Source organism: Triturus cristatus, chromosome 6 (assembly GCF_964204655.1).
Source record: "Triturus cristatus chromosome 6, aTriCri1.1, whole genome shotgun sequence".
NCBI classification, from domain to species: Eukaryota; Metazoa; Chordata; class Amphibia; order Caudata; family Salamandridae; genus Triturus; species Triturus cristatus.
Genome location: NC_140589.1, coordinates 612961838 through 612985466, shown reverse-complemented (window position 1 = coordinate 612985466; position 23629 = coordinate 612961838). Strand labels below are relative to the sequence as shown.

General features: G+C 43.2%; 1 protein-coding gene across 1 annotated transcript in view; it reads right to left on the bottom strand.

Moving 5' to 3' along the window:
- Nucleotides 1-18688: 18688 nt before the first annotated feature.
- The window catches only part of C6H6orf163 (chromosome 6 C6orf163 homolog), a 194352-nt gene continuing 189411 nt past the window's right edge, over nt 18689-23629 (bottom strand). The window contains exon 5 of the mRNA XM_085611090.1: nt 18689-20500. Within this exon, the coding sequence (XP_085467216.1) occupies nt 18802-20500 (1699 nt within the window). The 3' untranslated portion in view covers nt 18689-18801. The remainder of the gene's footprint in view (nt 20501-23629) is intronic.

Sequence of the window (23629 nt, the reverse complement as noted above, 5' to 3'; positions counted from 1 at the left end):
CCCTGCTACCACTACCAACCTCGAACAGGAAGTGAAAAACCAGCGCCTGCATCACCAATTGCTGTTAGAATAACTATACCCCTCCAATCAATTTGCCTTGACCGCCCTTGAAATCCTAGGGCCTCCTCCTCCACGGTCCTGATGAAGACCCGCTTGTGACACTCCACCAAGCGCCCATAGGGTTGAAACGTTGACGATCTATTGTGGCACAGATTGCAGGACATAGTTGTTACCAACTATTTAATTAGTTTAACTTACTTGTTACTGCATTTTGAATCTGGCCTTTCAAAAACAAATCACATCCTCCCACCCTCACCTCAATGCACTATGTTTTTATATCACCACTGAGCACCACTATCTCACTATTTTGTATCACTGTATGAATTTGGAAGTATAAAATTCTGCAATGTGTTTCTGTTTATCGAATGTTATCAATTCTGATACATAAATCAATGAAAATCCTTTCTCTGTGTTCTTGTTCCTCTTTCCCCTTTTGTTCAAGAAATGTTTTTGCTTTCAGAAATGTATTATATGTTATGCTGAAGTAACTACGGCTAACTACAATACGCAGTGTTTCTACCCAAGGGAACCATTGTTCTTTATACATTAAATACCCAGGCTCCTAGGGACACAGGGTCACCCCATTGTGTTAATATATGCATCACCAATTGCACATCGTCTCCATCAAGAGCAACATCCAGAGAAAATCCTCCAAAAAGGCCAGCTGGTACACCCAAGAAGTCAGAACAGCTAAGCGAGACAGCATAGTTGGAGAGTTGATGGTGCACCAGCAACAACACATCCGACAGGGCAGCCTTCAAGACCTCACTCAACCTCTACCACGGCCTGCTGATGGCAACAAAGAAGACAGCCTTTGCCGCATGCATTGAAACAAGCAAGCAAGACACCACCTTGCCCATGAAATCCATCCTCTCAGGAGCTCCCACAGACCCATGCCTGCACCACATCTTCAACCTGGGAAACCAATGATCGTCCAGGAACCTACCCCCTTACTCAACAACTCTATCACCACTGCAACATTTCCCAATACCTGGAAACACCTCAAAGTCAGATCACTACTCAAAAAACCATCTGCGACCCCAGCGAACTCAAAAACTACCATCCAATCTCCCTGGTACTATTCCCAGTGAAGGTACTGGAAAAGGTCATCAACAATAAACTCATGACACACCCGAAGCAGAGCCAGCTACTCGACGCCTCCCAATCTGGCTTCCACAGCAATCACAGCACTGAAACTGCCGTGATCACAGCCACCAATTACAGATGAACCCTCCTCGACTGAGGAGAAAAAGCAGCTTTGTTCATCCTCGACCTCTTGGCAGCCTTCATCACCATATCCCACCACACACTGATCCAAAGACTCCACCACATCGGCATCCACGGGGACACTTTCAGGTTCACCTCCTCTCCCACCTCCCACCTTTGAACCCTAGGAGAAAACCTGTGGTGTCCCCCAGGGCTCATCCATCAGCCCCATGTTTTTAATGCATAAATGACCCTGCTGGCCAATATCATCAGATACCAATGTCTAAAAATAATTTCCTATGCAGACAACACCCAACTCATTCCCTCAATCACCGATGACCCCGCCACCACCGGAACCAACTTCCACAGATGCATGACAAACGTCACCTACTGGATGAAGAACAATTGCCTGCAGCTGATTACTGACAAGACGAAAGTACTGATCTTTGTCAACAGCAGCAGCACATGGAATGACTCCTGATGACCTTGAGACCTAGGACCCAGCCACACACCCTCCAACAATGCCAGAAATCTCTGAATCATCATTGACAACAAGCAGACCATGAGATCACAGATCGGCGCCATTTCCTCTGCCTTATTTCTCAATCTGCGCATGTTATGTAAGATCTTCAAGTGGCTACACCTACACACGAGACGCACCGTGACACAAGCCCTCTTTACCAGCTGACTGTACTACGGCAATACCCTCTACGCAGGGCCTGGCTGTAGCGGTGTAATGCTGTAGGCAGTGGTGCACAAATGTGCATTATGTTGTACATTGGTACATGAAGTTTTTACCATGGACTTTACTTGCTCTAACTCCAGCTTGAATTCTGACTCTCTCTGGCCTTGGTTCTGAACACACAAGAAATCCCCCAGGTTACTCATGGTTAGTCGGGTTATTTGCGTTTAAGATTGTTTTCCTCTTTGAGGGTGTTTTTTTGTACTTTTTGAGTTGTTTTCTATTTTCCCATGCTTCACCAAGCTAAGGGGCTGGAACATGTAGCGTGGGACGCGAGAGGAGAATGCGCAAGGAATCCTTTGCCTTGGAATGCTTGCAGGAGCCTGGCCAGCTCTGGTGAGTTTCCTTAATGTAGAGGGAGTCTTTTTGAAACGTCTCGTGCATTTAGAACATTATAAAAACAAAGGCTTCTTGGCTCTTAGACGGGATCCCTTCTGAGAGGTGGACGCATCAGCTCAGTGCTGCATTTCCCGGCTTGTGGAGTCTCTTGACCCTAGGACTGTTATCTGGGACCCACAGTCCTGGGAGGGACAAGATGAAGATATTGCAGCCGGTGAGGTATTTTCTATGATCATTGGTACTGAGATATATGTATAGATATATAGATATATAATCATCTTTATATGTGTTTTTGGTCTGTGTGCACATTCATTTATTATTTGCATGTGTTTCACCATTATTCTGCTTGTGTTTTATCCAATGCATTTGATTATTTTGTGAGTGTTTCATTATTATTTGTTTGCACATATATATAAGTATATTTACATTTGCATGCTGTTTTACCTGATTTATTTGACATCTGGGAAAGTCTTTCTGTTGGAGAGTGTTGCATTCATAAAACCCCATGCTTTATTTTGAAAAATGTCTTTTGATGTGCCTCATTTCATGAGTGTGGAGTCCCCTTCCCAGGTTTTTTCTCTTGCTGTACCAAGTGCCTCTGCTTGGGAGTGCTGAATTTCTTTTATTTGAGAGTGTTAAGCAAGACAAGTGGGCATCAGGCGTTTGCCCGGGAGACTGAAAGGGTTGGAGCCGGTTTTGGAGTGGTGAGGCTGTTTTTCTTACTGCAATATTGGCCGCCAGAAACAAAATCAGCAGTGCCTGGAGCCAGTTTTGTTAAACATCAGTGCTTCACACTTAGGAACCCCCCCCCTTGGATTGGGGGGGGGGGGGGGAGGTCCGACAAATTTGTCAGTGGAAGGCAATTCTTGGATATGTTATTCCACAGATCTGCATTATGTTATGGAGAACATCTTATTATAGGGCTAAAAAACTGCTGCGATACTGGTTTGGTTCTTCCCTTTTTTCAAGAATTTAACATAGTACACCTACACCATTGGCGTTCTAACTTGCTGGGATATACAAACTGTGATGAGGCTAATCTTTTCAATGAATGTATGTTGTCTATGCCATTGTGCTAATAGCTTACTGCCAGAAGTGAGTAGTGATATTAGTATTTGATCTCCTGGTGCAAAAGTCCAGAGTTTAATATCTTGATGGTAGAAATGTTCCTGATATTTTTGAAACGTTTGTTCTTGCAGTGCCTGTGCCATAACATATCATGCCAGGGTTGTAGCCACAGTTTTTCTTGCTAATCCCGTATGGTTATATTTAATATGTTCCTTGGTTGGCAGTCAAAAAGGCTAAATCTAGTCAAATCTTTAGAATGCCACCAAGGTCAAACAATACTAGAGGCAAAATCAGATCCTAATCCTCTCTGTCTAGGGGCATTGAATTTTGGATCATTTGTTTGATTATCTGATGATGTTGTTCCACCAAGCCATTAATCTGGGGATGGTATTCAGCTGTCTTCATTTGTTTGATCGGTAATCAAAAACATATTTATTTTAGCACCTGAGACATAAAGTTATTTCCTTGGTTGTTTCTGATTTTGACAGAGAGACCAACTGTAGTAAAATGAAAGTAAGGAGGACATTGGCAACATGAACAGCCATTAGACCTTCAGCTGAAAAATCCTTTAATTTCTGTATGTGTAATTCAACACAATCATTAAGTGCCTATTACTTCCAGGGGGACATTGCTGTCAATATCATAGATGTAGGGTTCTTCATTGGCAAATTTGGCACTGTTGACAATATTGAGCTAACTCTGCATAGATTCCTGGCCAATAAAAGAGTTGTAATAACAGGTATTATGACAGTTCCTCCTATTGTCTCTATGAGATCATCTAACAGCTACTAAACCTTTTCCTGTGTTTGTGAAGAAATTTAGTATGTAAGTGCTTTTTCAATCAGGAAGTAGAGAAACTGGTAGTGGACTGTCAACCTCTTCCATTCTAGCTGTAAGAAGGTATAGTGTAGATCAACTATACTATGGTAGCAGTAGACCTAATAACCGCACATCCCAGTTGTGAGGAATAGAGTAGCAGAACTAGCAACAGTGATACCACAAAATTTGAATTCCAGATGATACTATTTACAGAGGGTGCTACATCAGACATGCATCTTGCTATCATACAAATGCACTTCAAGTGGGGAGAAAAGAGACCCCATCAGAAACAGTGCATGTTTGGTCTGGAGCACATCATAAAGTAACAATGAATATATGCAAACCAAACAAGGTACAGTTGAACCCAAGGCTCCAATTTTATTACAAAGCATAAAGGATAAAGTTGGTAGATGAGTTGGTAATGGAAAAAAACTGTTGTGCATCTTACAATAACATGGTCCAAGCAAAACAATTATATTATACAGGGTTGGTTGAAATCCTGGAACTTACAGCAAGCGATCCAATTAAAGTTCCAAATTCATAACCTGCTGATGAGATTAATCTTGACTTGGCAAAAGGTTATCTTGGCAAAAGGAAAAAACTGTTGCCACGTGTTTCGTCAATCTGACTTTATCAAAGTTAAATAGAGTGTCCCGATTGCCAATAATGCAGCTGTACTTGTAGTAAAATATATTTTATATTAAGATATTGTGCTATGAACCAAAAGTGGTGGAAAAGTAGTCCCGAGAAAACAACCACAGTAATGGATGCAAATGCTCCAGATACAGTGTAGAGAATGGCTTTTATTGTGCTTCCCAAAAGATAGCGTAGTTTCTCATTACCAATTCAGAAAGCTTCATTCTAATTGTGGCTCCACCCTGCACACGTCATCTATATACATGTATTCACTTATACACAACATTTGCATTCAAAGTGTGGTTTAACTTCATAAACACTTGTAGTACATTTAAATGATTTCATAGTATGTATTCAGTTCAATCACTAAGAAATCACATTTAAGTGTATTAGGTTGATCAATAACTAATGTACTCATATTCATTACATATTTAAGTTTTTATAATAATTGATTCACTGATTAATAATATAGTAAAGTGTATCCATTTAGACTCTCAAGTTAACTTAGCTTGACATTAGGTCTTAGATAAAATGCTTGTTTTGACATTGTTAGTATGCTGTTTTTTTTCCTTTGCAGGTGTGATATTGTGTTTCTCGTAAGCTAGAAAAAGGCTTATTGTTATGTATTAGACTTCTGACATTGACACCTGAGAGAGGAAAGATGCCAACGAATGAGGAGCGATGATGTTGAGAGAAAGACTCAGATTCATGGTGTTCCATGAGTATGCAACACTCAAGGACAACAGAAGTGTACCTAATTGTGAGGAGATGGGAACTTAGGGGATATATCGACTCGCTTCAAATGCGGTTATGGGATTGGCTCGCAGTGGTAGGAACAAGTCATGGATGTTCTTGAAACTGTCAGTTGTGCCTTTTTGATTGGTTTTCCTAGTTAGTTAGACAAACTTCATTCTAACTCTGAGAGGGAACAGATCTCTCTCTTCTGGGTTTTCCTAAGTTTAAATCTTCATGCTAAACAATTTTTCATTTCCTTTGTACTTCTAGTAAAGATTGAACCGTGAGGACACCTTCTATGCTTTCCCTTTAGAAATCATCCTTAGAGTTCTCTCTCCTATCTTATGTTTAGACTAGAAGAGGAAAGTTTCTTTATGAAACACCTGATCGCACCAATTTGTTTCCTCTGCATTGTGCTTGTCACTATTTTATTTCTTATTTTATTACGACTTAACTTACTTGAATATTTTGGTCTCCAGACTGTATTGTTATATCATTTAAATCAGTTCCTGCTTTGTATATATACTGATTGGATACATGTTTAAAAATAAACCTTCATGGTTGAGATAGTTGAGTCTTGGTCTTCATTGTGGAGCCACATTAATTTCACAGGGATAGAAATGTATTTTTGAAGTTAACTAGGCCCGGGCAGTAAACTCCGCTTCGCTCGCTGAGGTTGTGGAAATTGGGCACCCCGCGCTCCATGGAGGAATGTGGAGTTCCTTAATTCCACCTTTTAGGCGTGAAGCAGTTTTTTTTCCATTAGCGCCTTCGAGTTTTGTTTTGGCACTCGACTACAAGCACCAAGAGTCTTGGGCTGCTTGCAAGTGCGTGAGACTTGGAGTTGTTGTTTTGTGCAAGAAGCCTTCATTTAAAAAAATATATATATATCAAACAGGAGTGGCCCAGAGATTCCAACTTCCTGTTCCTGTCCTGCAGGCTCCTCACAGTGCTTTGTCCCTCTCCTGGTAACTTTTCAGTGGGATTTGGAGCGGAAAGGATCACTTTCCTTGTCTGCTTCACATATACCATTGGATGTAAGGACTTTGTATTTGTGATTTCACAAGTAAGTTGAAAAACTGGTGTATAAGGGTGTTGTTTGTTTGCTTGGGCGCATGTCCCTGGATGGACTTGTACTTTTATTTTATTTTTTAAATTTATTGTGGTGGGTGGCCTGCAGTTTCAATAGGAGTCTAGTTAATTTTTTTGCATGTAATCTTTCTTCTTTAAGAAAGGAAAAATGATGCACAGTTCACTACATTTTCTCCATGTTTTTTTTTATAAATTAGCAATATTGATTTAATTCACAATGTGGCCTAGTCTGTCAATGGCCTTCCGGCTAGTAGGCCCAGTACTAGTCACGGGCGCATGAAACTACTTTTTCTGTTGTGTCTGTTGAATTAAAACATCATTTAGCCGTGGATGGCATTATATTAAATTGCAAAATGCGTTTTTGTTCGGGTATTTCAAGTTTTTTTTCTGCAAACTGTGTATAGGTGGGATAATTATATTTGATGCCTTTGGAAGATGTGTTTTGTTGTGAAATTTCTTAGTCCAGTTAATTTTCGTTTTTGGTATTGCTGAATTAATGCTCTTTTTTCTGTGTTACCAATCTATGCCTCCTCTGTCTGGCCAGTGTATGAGTGTGTTTGCCATAGACCACCATTTGTCTTTATTTCCCATGCCATGTGGCCTGGGGACATTTTGTATAGTCAGTGTTCATAGGCCTGCATGTGTTTTTTGTTTTTCAGGCCTCCTGCTTGTTGCTGTGACCAGGTGGCTGACTGCCATTTTGTGTAGGCAGCAGGTGTGCTTGAGCCATAGGCATGCATGTCTTCTCTTTGTTCCCCATGCCTTCTTGCTTGTTGTTGTGACCATGTGACTGGTGGCCATTTTGTGCAGCAATCCAGTGTGCTTTTGCCATAGGCCTGCATGTCTTCTTTACTGTGGTCATGCCTCCTTGCTTTCTGTGTGAACATGTGGTCGGTGGCCATTTTGTGTAGGCGGCCATTGTGCTTTTGCCATAAGCTTGCATGTGTTCTTTGTTTATTGCCATGTCTCCTTGCTGGTTGTTGTTGTTGTTTATTTACACATAGTTTCTTCTTATTTCGTATAGGAAAATCTTGCACAGTTTAGTACATTTTCTCCATGTTTTTCATACATGTGCAGTATTCTCTAAATTCACTATGTGGCCAGGTCTGCCAATGTGCCTTCTAGCCAGTAAGCCCAGTACTAGTCATGGGTGTATGAAACAACTGTTTCTGTGGTGTCTGTTGAATTGAAACATAATTTAGGCCATGGATGGCATTGGATTAAAATATAAAGTGTTTTTTGTGTTATTTCACGTTTTTTCCTGCAAACAGTATATAGGTGGGGTAATGCCTATGGAGGATGTGTTTTGTTGTAAAAAATTTTAGCCCTGCAGATTTTTGTTTTTGGCATTGATGGAATTAATGCTGTGTTCTCTGTGTTACCACACCTCCTCTATCTGGGCAGTGTGTTTGCCATAGGCCATCATTTGTCTTTGTTCCCCATGCCATGTGGCCAGAGGACATTTTGTATAGTCAGTGTCCACAGACCTGCATGTGTTCTTTGTTTTCCAGGCCTCCTGCTTGTTGTGACCATGTGGCTGGCGAGCATTTTGTGTAGGCAGCCAGTGTGTTTTTGCCATAAGCATGCATGTCTTCTCTTTGTTCCCTATGCTTCTTGCTTGTTGTTGTGACCCTGTGGCAGGTGGCCATTTTGCGTAGATGGCCAGTGTGCTTTTGCCATAGGCCTGCATATCTTGTCTATGTTCCCCATACCTTATTTCCTGTGCCCATGTGGCTGGCGGCCATTTTGTGTAGGCAACCAGTATGCGTTTGCCATAGGCCTGCATGTCTTCTCTTTGTTCCTCATGCTTTCTTGCTTGTTGTTGTTACCATGTGGCTGGTGGCCATTTTGTGTAGGCAGCCAGTGTGTGTTTACCATTGCCTTGCATGTGTTCTTTGTTGTGGCCATGCCTTCTGGATTGCTAATTAACCATGTGGTCAGTGGCCCTTTTGTGTAGGCAGCCAGTGTGCTTTTTCCACAGTTCTGCATTTCTTCTTTGTTGTGGCCATGCCTCCTTGTTCAGTGTTGTTGTTGATGATGACCATGTAGCACTGGCTGGCAGCGTTTTTGTGCATCCACTAATGTGACTCGTCGTCATAGGCTTGAATGAATGGTTTAATAAATTATATGCTTGAGGATAATTTCACTAATTTATAATTGTTTAATTTTTTTTTTTTTTTTTTTTTTTTTGGGAGGAGCCAAGATGGCGACCGGGACGGCAGCGTAGATTCCCGGCTCCGTGAACCTCCGCATCCCGCACGGATATCCTGCATGAGATCCTTATTCTGCGCTACGCGATCGTGTTTGTAAACGAAAGTGGCAACCGATCGTGTGATCCTGAGGTTTCTGACTGCAGTCCCGCCGGAGAAATCAGCGATTGAACTTTGCGGCCCGTGCGGTCCCGAAGCCGGGACCTCGAGTGGACGCCTTGGCCGGGCGGCAGTTTAACAACAGCGGCCTGTGGTGACTGGGTGGAGTCGGTCCGCCGGAGTGTTGCTCCCCTCGGCCTGCATTTTGCTGTGGTCGCTCCCCCCCTGCTGAGCGCTGCGGACCGAGGACATGCCCGGGTGTGCGATTCTCGGATTCTGTGGTGTTTGCCCCTGCCTTTGACTGTGAGCTGCCCGGACGCCGTCCCTGGTTCGCCCTGATGCTTGCGGGCTGCTCCCGGCTTTTTGCGGGAGCTGGTCCGTGGCGGAGACGACTATTGCCCGTGACCGCGCAACGGTTGCATCTGTTCCTCCCCCAGGATCCTTGTCTTCAGCGACGTGGACCTTGAGGCGTTGGTCCCGGGGTCCTGGCCCCAATACGAGTCGGGCCTTCCCAGCGGCCATTTTGTCACTATGCAGCCTACCATCCTGTCCGCTGGGACGCAGCGGGACTGGGGGTGTGTGACGGTCGGGAGTGTGGCAGAGCGATCGGAGAGAGCTGCCCTGGGGTACGGCGACCTCCTGGAGGCCCTTGGTGCCCTTCATTACTCCTTGGCTCATGGCGCCGGGGTCCTGGGGAGGAAGCTAGATGGTGTGGTATCAGCGTTGGGACAGTGGCGGCATGCTGGTCCACCAGTACACAGTGGCTTTCCACACTGCACACAGGAGGAAGATGTTGTGGCCCCCCCCGCGATTAGTGTACAGCCGGACACTCCGGACAGTATGCTACCGTGTGGTCGGCTAACTGTGGGCTTGATCTGCTCCGGAGGTATTGGACCTGAGCGGAGGATGGAGGCCTTGTCCCGTGCGCGGTCTCTGGCGGCCCAGGGACGATTCCGGCAGCGTGTGTCTCATTCGACTGCTTCAGCCTGTCTGGACCTTGTGTGCAGTGTAAATCCTGGGGCAGCACTGGAAAAGACGCCCCCCCATGAAGCGGTCCGTGCTGATGCTCAGAGACTTCCACCCCACCTGTGTGCGTCGCTTCCCGACTGTTTTTGGACACTCCTGTACCTTGGGACATCGGACATGGTGCTGGGTCGAGGGGCAGGCATGGGCAGAATTGCAAAGAGCGGTCAAGGCTGAGGCTGATCCTTCGGGAGTGGTCACCTAGTAGACAGGCGGACTCATGGTTGCGTGCTCTCATGGTTATTCGCATAGTTGGTGCATAATGCTCCCCACTCCCCCCCTCCTTTTTTGATATGATCAACTTGGTGCTGCTAATTGTTTGCCGTGGGGAGACTTCACCGTGCGGGAGGGAGAAGCCGGGGGTATGTTTTGAAGGCCCTCCTCCAGTTTTATTACATTTCTTCCGCCCCCCCGTCTGGGGGGGCTCTTTCTTACTCCTTTTTTCCCTGTCTCTTCTATATTTCGGGTCTAGTTCCAGGGCGACAGGCACACTGCTGGGGGGTGGGGCCATACTCATTCGCAGAGGTGCAGGGTGGGGGGATGGGGGAGGGGACTCTTTAGTCTTTATCTCTTTTTCCATGGCCTCCTTTTTCTTCTCTGTTTCTTTTTGCTTGTTTTTCTGGGATCAGCGCGGTACACCTCTCTTATCGTGAATCGCTTGCTCTTAATGTGTGCCACAGTTTCCGGGGGGTTCGCTGGGCTTTAGGTACGGGGACCTGTAGGCGCAACTATCTTTGATATTTCTCCCTATCCGTACTTTCCCGTGTCTGCGCCATTGATTCAATGTATTGCTGCTTGCTGCTTGCGTCTCTTATCCTAGCCCTTATCGCTGTTGGGAAACTGTTTGGCACCTGATCCTACTGTTTTGTTTTATTATAAAATGAAAAACCTTTTCTCTCCTGGTGTCCTACCTGAGCGGCTCATTGGCCGGACTATACTGTATTGTAGACTTTGCTCTCCGAGGTGCCGCCTGTGTTTACACGTGCTTTTATTGTTCTGATTGCTTAGCGGCCGGCCCCGGGGGGTTGTAGGCCCATACGTGTAAATGATTGAAACGTCAATAAAGGTTTTTCAAAAAAAAAAAAAAAAAAAAAAAAAAAAAAAAAATTGTTTTTTTTAATTTTAGGCTTTTTAGTTTTAATTTTGTTAGTTTCATTTTTTATTTTATTTTTTTAAATAATATTTTTAATTGTACTTGTTATAATTTGTTCAAAATTGAATGTTTGTATTTGTATTTTTATTTTATTATTTTTTTAATGTCATTTTTTAAATGTTCCCCCATTTACCTTACATCGGACATCAACCCCATGTCTGCTATAGGTGCACAACAGCATTCATTAATTGTCTAAAGATTATTCAATTGCCACCTGCACCTCCCTGAGAGCCACATCCCAACGTGATGCACATAAATCAAACAGTTACATCTGTATTTTGTTGTTGCACTTTCTTATCCTTCCTGAGTATCAACCATGAAGGTTTATGTTGGTGTGGTTTTACGAATGGATAGTTAGACTGTATTGCTAATTATTTAAAATAACTTAAGTAACCACAATAAATGACATTGCTTGTTTGGAGTACTAATTGAACGGCAACAATGCCACGTTTCACTTATGTTCTTCTTACTTGCTTGCTTTAGGTACACAAGAGCAACAACATCATTTACAGTGCTGCCAGACAGAAGGCCTGTGCATGATGTGACGCGTGACTGACTACCCAACACAGGCATCTCTTCAGCTTGTGAAGCTAAGTGGAACTGCCAACTGACAGCTTCAAATGCCCCAAAGAAAGGTGCTGCCAATAAAGCTGGATAGGAGAAGAAGTGGATTTCCACCACTGGCCACAACTTTTTTCAGCAAACTTGGGCCTGCCACACTGGCCTCAGGCGAGCAAGCTGACAGCAACACTCCTGCATGACCAACACCACCACCCTAACCGAAGCTCGGGACCATGTCTCTCAGTGAAGCAGCCAGTACAATCATGTTGATGCCAACAAGCTGTGACGTTTAATTTGATTAGTCCAGTTCACAAAGTAGTACCCAATAGTTTCAGGAAACAGAGCAAAGTGAACAGCAGTCACAGCCGCAGCCAGCAATAATACATTTGCCTAATGTTGGAGCAGAACATGAGGATGAGCTTCCTTCCGAGCACGAAGCTGAACCTCCTCTATTAGAATCACTGGCTCCCAGATCTCCAGCAAGGAAAAGGAAGGGTACTACTGCACCATCATCTCCAAGCACCACTTCTGATGATGATAGGGACATGGAGTGGACCCCCGCAGAGTCTCGAAGACAACAGGAGAGGCAAGCGAAAAGAAAAGGGTCCAAAAGACTTAGACTTATAGAAGGGAATGATGAGGAGTATAACGACAATGAGGCAGTCATGGTGGAAGGTGACACAGAGGAGTCGGACATTGCTATTCAACCTGCTCCAAGGGTTTTTGCAGAGGTAGCATCACCACCAGCTCCCATATTTGCAAAGCCCCAGCTGAGACCTGCACCAACCCCTATCTCACGAGAGCAAGAGAGGCAATCAAGGACACGCTCACCTACCTCCAGTTCTTCTTTAGGCATTGGCAGTGGCACAGTAAAAAACGTACTCCTTCCCAGTTCGGTACTTTTTTATGGTTAGCAAAGAGTGGGAGCACATTGCAGTATGCAGCATTTGCAGCAGGAGTGTTCGTCGAGGTAAGCCTGGTACAAATTATGGTACTGGAGGCCAAACAACCCATATGAAAAAACACCACACAATCAAGTGGGAGGAGCACCTTAAAAAAATTGCTGAACATGGTCATGGTGGTGAGGAGAGCTGGGGAACATCATCTACAAGTCCTATCAGGGTGGAAGGCGATGAAGAAGACAAGGGTGACATCTCACACAAAGATGCCCTGTCCCCAGAATTGTTCCAGCGGATTCACCCACCTCTGCGACTTCAAAATAGCACAGGATTCGGAGTGAGATGGAGACACCACTGCATACAGTGACTGCAGCACCACCTACTTCTTGAAACATGCTTGTGTCAATGGCCCCAGAAAAGAAGAAAATCCAGGCTACCATTATGGGCAATAGGGGCCCTATGAGTGGAAACACCCATCCCCACGTTTGTACAATGGAAATCAGGCAAATATGTTAGTGCTATGCCTCCTCCCTTTTTCTTTTGAGGAAGGAATGGGATTCTTAGAATTTGTGGCTGCAATCTGTCAGAAATGAAATGCACCAAGTAGGACCTATTTTGTCAGAGTTGCTGTTCCAGTGCTGCATCACGATATGCTGTAGATGGTTGGACAAGCTTTGCAGCAAAATGTTGTTCACAACATCCACCTGATGACAGACATATGGACCAGTTGTCAGGTGACCAATTACATGTGCATCACTGCACACTGGATCTCTTTTGCTGGGGTAAAGCAAAAGATATCTTTGGTCTGGAGAAAGTTTTAAGAGCGTTTAGCGGCATGCAACAGTGGCCATGTTCGACATGGAGAAATCACATACAGCTGTAAACATCTTAGAGGAATGTAACATTAAGGTGTACAAATGGCTGTGACCCAGAGGTCTCAGAATTGGATTTGTTGCCACAGACAGTGGCAGTCACATAGTCAAGGCCATATCAGACGGAGGCTGTTTCAGGGTCCTGTGTTTGGACCATTGCATCAACCTGGTGGTGCAAGACTTCCTAAAAAAAAAGACATAGTCAGCACCATACAGAAGCACTCATTTCTACCATTCTTTTAATGCAGTTGCGGACTATTCAGCATAATAATTGAGCCCCAGTTAAAGCCTGAACACGTTGGAATTTGACCTTTTACATTTTGCAATGTCTGTTTGAACAAAACAAACAGATCATTGACAATGTCATGCAAAGGGGATGCAGTTGGGAAAGCTATGACCATGGATGTGGACAAATGGGCCGAGTCAAATGCCTGACTCAGATGCTACTCCCATTTTCACACAGGAAGTTAGCAAAGAGGATAGTACAATGGACATATCAAGAAAAATATCCCACTACTCCATGAGACAGGGTTCGAAATATGATTCAAATTTCAGAAATAAATTCTCTTGGAGAATACCATACATTCATATATTCTCATACACCATCTTCTTACGAGTCAGATGATCCTCTATACCAGTCTTAAAAGGGACCAACACGACAATAAATAATCCTCACGTTTATCAAATTTTAATATGAATCATATCAGATAATTCATAAATATTTGTATAAACCATCAATAAAATAAGTTAAAAACAAGACATAAAATTATTTAGCACAGAAAAGAGGAATTTTCACTCATAAGACATACACATTTGTCAACAACAGGAGTTAATTAATGAGAATCAGCAGAAAGTGGTAGTCTGGGAGTTTCTTCAACCTACAACACTATCTTCCTCAAATTTAACAAAAGTAGGCGTCAACGCATTTCGGTGGGTGAAGAAAGATACAACCACCTTCTTCAGGACAATAGGAATATATAGTTCCTTCTAATGATTTACAAAGCATTGTTCTGCATAATTAATCCTGTATAAAAACATAAGACAAATATCAGCTCAGATCACATACAATGCGAAACATAATTCATTAAAGAACATAATAGCATAATCAATGTTTTAAATTTTACAATCAAGCAATCAGAATATATAGAATCTATGTATGGAGAAGCTTAATTTCTATAAAGACCCCTCTTTGCTTTTAAACCGAACAACAACTTATGGAATGCTGAATACATACTTTGCCCCTACTTCTAATGTTAATACATTTATTTTAGAGAAGGACCTTAAAGCTTTTCTTAGAAAAATTTGACTTAGAAGATTTTTTGAAAATAGGGAATACATAAATAAAGGAAACATTCCAGGCCTTAAACCAAAATCTACGTTCACGCCCCTCATCCACCAGGTTAATAAGAATGTTGATACTTTTAAAAGGGTAGTGGAGTGTAAAGTATTCAAAGCAGTTGAGGAATCATTTCCAGATACAAATAAACATTTGCAGGAAACATAGGGAAGTGATTCTCTCCTTGAAAAATGATTGGACTATCACTGTCAAACCTGCTGATAGGGGGGGGGTAGTAAGTTTTGATACAGAGGAATATGAGAGTAGAGTCAACAAACTTTTAGAGGTGGAGGATCATTATATGAAGATTCCCATGAGAAAAATTGATTCCTTAAAAGTCGTAGTGGCTGATCTCTTGGAAAAAGCAAAGGAATAGAATTGGATAGCCGAAGATGAGTTTAGATATCTGAACAATGAGAGTGCCATCATCCCTGCAATCTATGGGCTTCCAAAAATTCACAAAAATGAAAGGGATCCCCCCTAAGACCCATTGTTAGTTGCATTGGGTCTTTATTAGAGCCCCTTAGTAAATACGTTGACACTTTTTTAAAACCATTAGTCTTGAGTCAGAAATCTTACATCAAAGACTATGAACATATGATTTCTATGATTGAGGGCACTACTTTTAATTATATTTCTCAAGTATTAGTTACCCTCGAAATAGAAGCCCTTTACACAAACATACCGCAGAATCAAAAAGGTTCTTAGAGAAGAGGACACTGGGGGTGCGAATAGAGAATTTATTATTGATTGTGTCACCTTAGTTTTGAGAAATAATATGTTTTTATTTAAAGAAGACCTTTAACTTCAGTGCAAAGGGACCAGCATGGGGCTGACCCTCACCCAGCTTGGCGTGTCTCTATGTAGGTGAGTTTGAGGAGAGACATATTTTCAATGAAGCAGCCCCGATCTTTGAAATTTATCCAACTGGTATCGTTTTATAGACGATATTGTATTTATCTGGGATGGTCCCTGTGAACAGTTACAAGAGTTTTTAGAATCGTTAATTCTAGGTGACCCCAATTTAAAATTTACTGCACATTATAGCAATGAGATGGTCAGCTTTTTGGACCTCTGTATTAAAAATGTACATGGGACTCTGGAGGTGGAACCTCTCACCAAACCAACTGATAAGAATGCCCTCCTACATTATACTAGTTACCATCCTAAGGCCAAAAAAGACAATATTCCGTTCGAGCAATTCCTACCTCTCCAACGGCATTGCTCGTCATTAGATGACTTTTAGATGACTTTTATAAACATTCTGACACCCATTTCTACCATTAACTGTAAGAAGGTTAAAAGCACAAAAAATAGCAAAAATAGGCTATGTCCCAGTAAAATGCCAAAACTGTGTAAAAATTTGTGGTTTTCTGACAAAAGTCTGTCAGTGCCTAAAAGCTGGGAAAATGTTGATTTCGGCCCCCCAAAACCTTTGTTGATACCATTTGCAGGGAAAAAACAAACGCTTTTATTTGCAGCACTTTTTTCCCATTTTTCAAAAACTCAGGCGAATCCACAAACCCTGGGTGCCTTTAGAATCCCCATGATGATGGAAGAAAAGGACACAAGTTTGGTATGGATACCTTATGTGGTCCAAAAGTTACAGGGGCCTAAGCGCGAACTACCCCAAATAGCCCAAAAAAGGCTTACCACAGTGGGGGAAAGGCCTAGCAGGAAGGGGTTAAACAATAAATTTAAACATATAAAATAACTACCAAAATAATAAAAATAAAAAGAATTAAACAAAAAAAAAATGAAAATTAAAACAGTCGATATTATTTACAACCATATTTTTGCCATTGATATTTTCAAAAAAGATATTTCTAAATTACACAAAGAACTGTATTTTTAACAACGAAAAAACTCACCTCGATATTTTACACCATCGATATTCCTGACTCGATATTCATGCAACTCGATATTTCTACATCGATATTCTGTCTCACCAACCGAAGCAGCAGGCATGGGCATGGCTGTGCTGTACATTACGCCCGGGAGTCCCCGCGGTGCAGGGAGTGCTGAGCTCCAGGGGCCCGCTAAGGCACTGTACACAGGAGGGGGAGCCTCTGGCCTGCGAGCTTGACTGGGTCTAGGAGTGGGGGGGCCATGTACTTTTCAGGGGGCCCCTTCAAGTTACGTTACGCCACTGGTGCCCCTGCCCATCAACTTCCACTGCAATGACCTCCCTAGTTAACCCTGGAACCTTGCAATCTTTGCTGCCCAGCTGGGTCTAGTACTGACAGTAACAGAAGTATTGCCTCCTTCTACTAGGCAACTTTAAAGAGTTTGGTATGAATCTAACCAACAGCACTTACATATAAATGTAGTAAAAATATACACTTACTGGCAATATAATAAGCTGAATAGCCTTTCAAAGATTGGCATATAGGTTTTGGAAAATTTAGTATAGATTAAGAGTGCACGCTTGACTTAAAATTATCTTACACTTAAGAAGTACTTCCAAGTGTGTACTTTTAAAAGCATTATGTTTACCACTGAGAATACACCTTAAATCACAATATTTCCTCTTGTGCACGTTGTTTACCTGCTTGTCAGACTAAGATTTAAAGCTTTAGTAGTTTAAGTTTCAAGAATGTATTAATCATATGATTTAATAGATTCTGGCCCCTCTTCATTGCTAATTTAGATCCTGCAGTCCGTGGCATTATTTTCATTAAAAAAAAACTATTTCTTCTAAATATGTAAAAGGGACATGTACACTTGCCTAAGTATTTCATGCAGGTAAGCTTTATGTGTTGTATCCACCTAATAGGTGTCTATAGTTCTGGAAGTCAAAGATATTGCTAGGGTGTTTTTAACGGATGGTCTAGTTCTTTGTCATATTGGCATGACATAGGTGTGCCTATCTCCTTTCAGTCTGGAATGCTGTTCCAACATTGGGGATACTGATTCATCACTCTAGGTCTGTAAAGCAGAGTCTCTGGGTGATGCTGCGTACCATGTAAGAGGCAGATTTCATGCACTCTAACCACCCATACGTTTGCCCTAACTAATGGTCTTTCTTCCTCACCAGCCTGCTGTTTGGTATGATACAACAGTGACAGTATGCACCATCTAACACTGTAATCAAATCACCTCACGTAACTTCCCACAGAAAGAAGTAAAAAATTGCAGCCGTAGGGGTAGTCCTACATGTCAAACTTTACAAAGAATTCCACTAGTATTCTCAGAAATCTGTGAGAGAACAGATGTACAAAAATACTCAAATGCATAAGTATTTATGCACGTGTAATTGTTTTCAGGTCTGCAATTCTGCATGCAAAAATGTACTACGAATGTGTATTTGCACTTGAAACTTTTTTGTTGTTGTTTCTTTTCTTCCCCGATGAGAAGCGGCTTCCTCTGCCCCTTGTCATCCCATGTCATTTGGAATGTTCAATTTCCATTCCCCGCTTGGAAACACATTTACTTCCACCCTTTCCAGCCAGGAGTAAATCTGTCTTTCAATATGTTCCTTCTCCTTCTAAACAAGATCCATTTACATCTATGGTGCTCGGTCAGTGCAATATTGTGAATGCACCTGATTATGGTTGAAAACAGATGGTACTACTGCAGTACTGTGACTTGCATGATCACACATATTATTGCCATTCCAAGGAACCAAATGCTACGCTTTGATAGCATGATGGCCACAGTATGGCACTATGCTCTCGTGTCCCGTACTCTTTTCTTGGCTTGCAAATCTGTATTCATGCATCTAAGAAACGCGTTTATGTTCTTTTCCTTATTTCATATGAATTAAAATACAACATATATCATGGATAGTGCAGTGAAAGGGAGCTTCTTTATTTGCCCAGGTGCATTCATTGTATTTGGTTCTAATCTGTGCTAGCTTTTCTAATGACTATGCATTGTTGCCCTGTTTTTCTAAAGGCTTCTTAGGTGTATCCTGTTTTTCTGCTGACTGTCCACTGATGCCCTGCTTTCCTAATGACTGTCACCTGCTGTCCTGTTTTCGACTGACTGCCTCCTGTTGTCATGCTTTTCTAATGACTGCTTCCTGGTATCCTGCTTTTCTATTGACCGCCCACTGATGCCCTGCTTTTCTAATGCTTGCCTGCTGCTGTCCTTCTTTTCTAATGACTGCTTTCTGGTATCCTGCTTTTCTAACGACTGCTTACTGTTGCCCTGCTTTTCTGATGATCGCCTACTGTTGTCATGTACTAATGAGTGTCTTTTGTTTTCTTGCTTTTCTAATGTCTGCCTGCTGTGGTCCTGCTTTTCTAATGATTGCCCACTGCTGACCTTTTTTTCTAAAGACAGCTTACTGTTGCCCAGCTTTTCTAATGACTGCTTACTGGTATCATGCTTTTCTAACGACTGCCTACTGTTGTCCTGCTTTTCTGATGATCGTCTACTGTTGTCGTGTACTAATGAGTGTCTTTTGCTTTCTTGCATTTCTAATGTCTGCCTGCTGTTATCCTTCTTTTCTAATGACTGCTTACTGGTATCCTGCTTTTCTAATGACTGCTTACTGTTGTCCTGCTTTTCTGATGATCGCCTACTGTTGTCATGTACTAATGAGTGTCTTTTGCTTTCTTGCTTTTCAAATGATTGCCTGCTGTTGTCCTGCTTTTCAAATGATTGCCCGCTGATGACCTTTTTTTCTAAAGACTGCCTACTGTTGTCCAGCTTCTCTAATGACTGCTTACTTTTATCCTTTTTTTGTAATGAAAGGCTACTGCTAGCCTGCTTTTCTAATGATTGCCTACTTTTGTCCAGTTGTTGTAATGACTGCTTACTGTTATCCTGCTTTTCTAATGAAAGCATGCTGCTACCTTGCTTCTCCAATGACAGCCCGCTCTTGTCCAGCTTTTCTAATGATCGCCTACTGCTGTCTTTCTTTTCTAATGCCAGCCCACTCTTGACCTGCTTTTCCAATGTCAGCATACAGCTGTCCTGCTTTTCTAAAGACTTCCTCCTGCTATCCTGCTTTTCTAATGACAGTGCACTGTTGTCCTGCTTTTCTAATGCTGCTAATGACCGCCTACTACTGCCCTGCTTTTCTAAAGATAGCCCACTATTGTCAAGCTGTTCCAATGATGCTAATGACTGCCTACTGCTGCCCTGTTTTTCTAATGACAAGTCACTGGTGTCTTGGTTTTCTATTGACTGGCCACTGGTATCCTGCTTTGGTTTTAAAGTCTTTCCATCTGGACAACAGTATAAAGCCTGCTTTTCATGGTGCCAGTATGGCTCACAGGTCTCTCCATCACCTTCCTGATCCGGTTTCATGTCCTTCTTCCTGAATGGCAGAATAAAGTCTGCTTGTCCTGAAGGAAGGGAAGGGAACGTTAAATTGATGTATTTCTGAAAGGCGTCCCGCATCTCTTCTATCTCTTCCTCCAGGGCCTCTTTGCAAAGTGTCATCTCTTCGAGCTGTTCCTTAGACAAATCTGGCTGCATCTCAGCCTCATGCAAGGCAGCCTTGAGGTCTTCTACCTCCGTTAGGTGCTTTGTTTCTACTTCTCTGAGCAGGCTATTCACTTTCTCTTCCTCTTGGTCTCGAAAATTGGCAACTACCACCCTCATTTCGTGCTCTTTTTCTTTTTTTAACTGTTGCATACTCCAGTGGTATTTGTTTGCAGCCAAATCCAACGCTTTCCTGAACCGTCGAAAGTGCTGCCTGTAAATAATATTTAGAAATTACATTATATTAAAACATACCTATCAAATTCAAAATTGTTTTTTTAGCTTTGTGGATATAGATAATAACCATTTCCAAATCAATGAACACAAAAAGAGTAATCACTCATACAGTTTTCGAAACCCATCCAATGACCCTACATTTCTACTTAATTGTCCAAAATTTCATTTTTCTTTAATTTGAAACTAGTGTATATACATGAAACTGTGCTTAATTTGTTTGGTGGTTGTCTGTGGATGTCAGCAGCACATAATTTATGCAGGTCTTAATGTCTATCCTGCTGACCATAGGTTCCCACTGGACCACTCCAGCCATTCAAGCACATGAGCTGGACAGGCCTGTATTCCACTGGGCATTTCCCAGATGGTTCGGAGACCTTGGGGCTTGGTTATGTTATGTGTATTTCTATAGTGCACTAACACCCAAAAGAGTATTATGGCGCTGAGAAGGTATGTGTGCCTCGCTCTACCTGTGGTAGGTTGGTTAATTAAAAAGCCAGGCCTTCAGCTTCTTGTGGAATTCAAGAAGAGAGGAGGATGCTCTGATGTGGAGAGGGAGTTGTCTCTGAAAGTTTGGGGATCAGTCTGGCTGCTGAGTTCTGGATGGTCTGTTGTCTTCTAGTTAGTTGCTTGGTGTTCCTGGCATAGAGGGTGTTCCCATAGTCCAGCATCCTGGTGACTAGAATGTGAGTGACAGTTTTTCTTGTGTCGCTTGGGAGCTTTTTGAAGTTCCTCCTCTGTATTTTCAGGATGTGGAAGTAGGATAAAATGATTGGTTTGACTTTGTGCAGTCATGTTCAGTTTGCTGTCGATGATTATTACGAGGTTCCCAAAGTGGGTACTGAGTGTGGGTCCGATTTGGCCAGCCATCAGTTGGAGTCCCATGGTGAGGTGTTCTTGCCGAAGATCAGTACTTCTGTTTTGTCCAGGTTGAGGTTGACACAATTGGCATTCATCCAGTTAGCAGCTTTGCTCATGCTGGCAGTGAACTCTTTTCTTGTGTTGCTTGTCTTGTTCGAGAGGGAGAGTATGAGTTACGTGTCGTCTGCATATAAAAGGATGTTAATTTTGCGTGCGTGGATGACATTGGCCAGAGGGGTCATGTACATGTTGAAATGAGTCGGGCTGAGCGATGAATCTTGCTGGGACTTTGAAGATGAGTTTGCAGGCTTCCAAACAATAAGGTGCAAAGCTGACAGCTTGTGTTCTATCCATTAAGAAGGAGCAGATCCAGCAGAGAGGAGGTCCTTGGATGGCAATCACATGCAGGCGCCTGATGAGGATGGGATGTGAGACCATGTCAAATGCCGCATAGTGTTCCTGGAGAAGGAGGGCTGCTGTGTCTCCTCTGTCCAGGATCATGCAGATGTCATCTGTTGCAGCAATGAGTGATGTGTCTTGCTGGGTCTGGTTGAAGGGAGAGGAGTCTGTAATTGGAAAGCGCGGCTGGGTCGGCGGATGGTTTTTTGAGCACGGGCAAGATGGTGGCATGTTTCCAGGTGTTCAGGCAAGTGACTCAGTTGATGGAAGCATTGAGGATGAGTCTTAGTGCTTCAATGACTGGTAGGAGTCCTTTAATGCAGACATCGTGGGGGCAAGGGTCAGCTGGAGTTCCCTTGTGGATGGTCTTCAAGGTAGCAGCGGTTTCGACAATGCTGACGGCAGGCTAGAGGTCAGGGTTCGTTCACTGGCTGTGATGGGTCAGAAGTACCAGCTGGCTTGTGGTCGGGCACTTGCCTTTGGGTTGTGCTTGCGGGGAGTCAAGGTGATCCAGCTGTTGTGGATTTCGATGGCATTCAGCAAGTCACAGGTGTGCTCCATTGCTTCTTTCATAAAAAATGAAGTGCCAGCGCCTGCACCACCCATTGCGACTATCAGTGCTGGCAATGATAGTAACAACACAACTACTAACCATCACACTCCTACCAGTGTGACAATTCAGACCATTCCAGGCCGCCAAAGCTATAAGAATGGCTTGGGTGGCAGGTAATAGCCATTTTACAAGTATATTGAATTATTGATTGACTGTTGTTGTGGCCATTTGTAAACTATCCAGACAGGGCCACCTTGTGGCAGACTTTCACAAGTGCCAGTGTTGACAATAAAGTGCCGGTGCAGAGCTCAAGAAACTCAAATTCAGCACTGGTGTGCTCGGGTTTGAAGCCCACTGCTCTTCAGAGATGCTTTTCCAGCTCTGGCGAGTGGATCCTGTGGTGGTGGACCTGTGATTGTGCAGAATGGGTATACTGAAGCTGACGTGGGTGTGGTCTGGCCAGGTCATAGTTGCTGGCTGTTCGATGGTGATGTTGCTGATTGAGGAGAAAATCAGGTCAAATAGTCTTCTAGGTGAAAGTTAAGGTCTCCGAGGAGCATGAAGGAGCCGGCTTTGATGATGAGGGGCGCAACAAAGTATATGGTGTTGCTGGTGAAACTGGTGTAGGGTCCAGGTTGTCTGTGTATGAGTGTTGCACCCAGTAAGAAGTTGGCTGGGATGTGTATCTTGAATGTGAGGTGTTCCATGTAGCTGGAGGGTTTGCCAATGGAGGTGGTGCAGCTGGTGGTGTCTTTGAATATGATGGCAACCTCCGAACCTTTGCTGACGATCTTGTCTAATGATCTTGTAGCCAAAGGGAATGGCAGTAACAATGTCTGATGTAGTGGTAGGGTTTAGCCATGATTTTGTGAGAAAGAGCTAGTCCGGAACATGGTTGTGCAGTAGGCCCCATATCTCTGTGGCATGTTTGATGGACCAGCGGCTGTTGAGCATGCATGCAAGTGTGGTGTGTGATAGGGTGGTGATTGGTTGGTGTAAGCGAGTAGGGTGCTTGGTGCTGTAGGTGCGTGAGTGGTGGATGTAGGGTGTGGAAATGTTCATGATAACTTTCAGGAGGAGAACATGAACACCCCTTCCATGTTCTGAGGTGTGGTAAGGCGCATCCAGTGGCAGCCGGGCTTAATAGCATGGAGGAGCACAGCAGGATGTAGGTGAGTAGAGGAAGAACCAGGGTCCATGGCACTGGGTGCAATCCAGTACAGATGGGCACTGACTGGCATGCATGTGGCACACCAGGGGCGCTCCCACTGCACATCTGCATTACAGCCACCATTA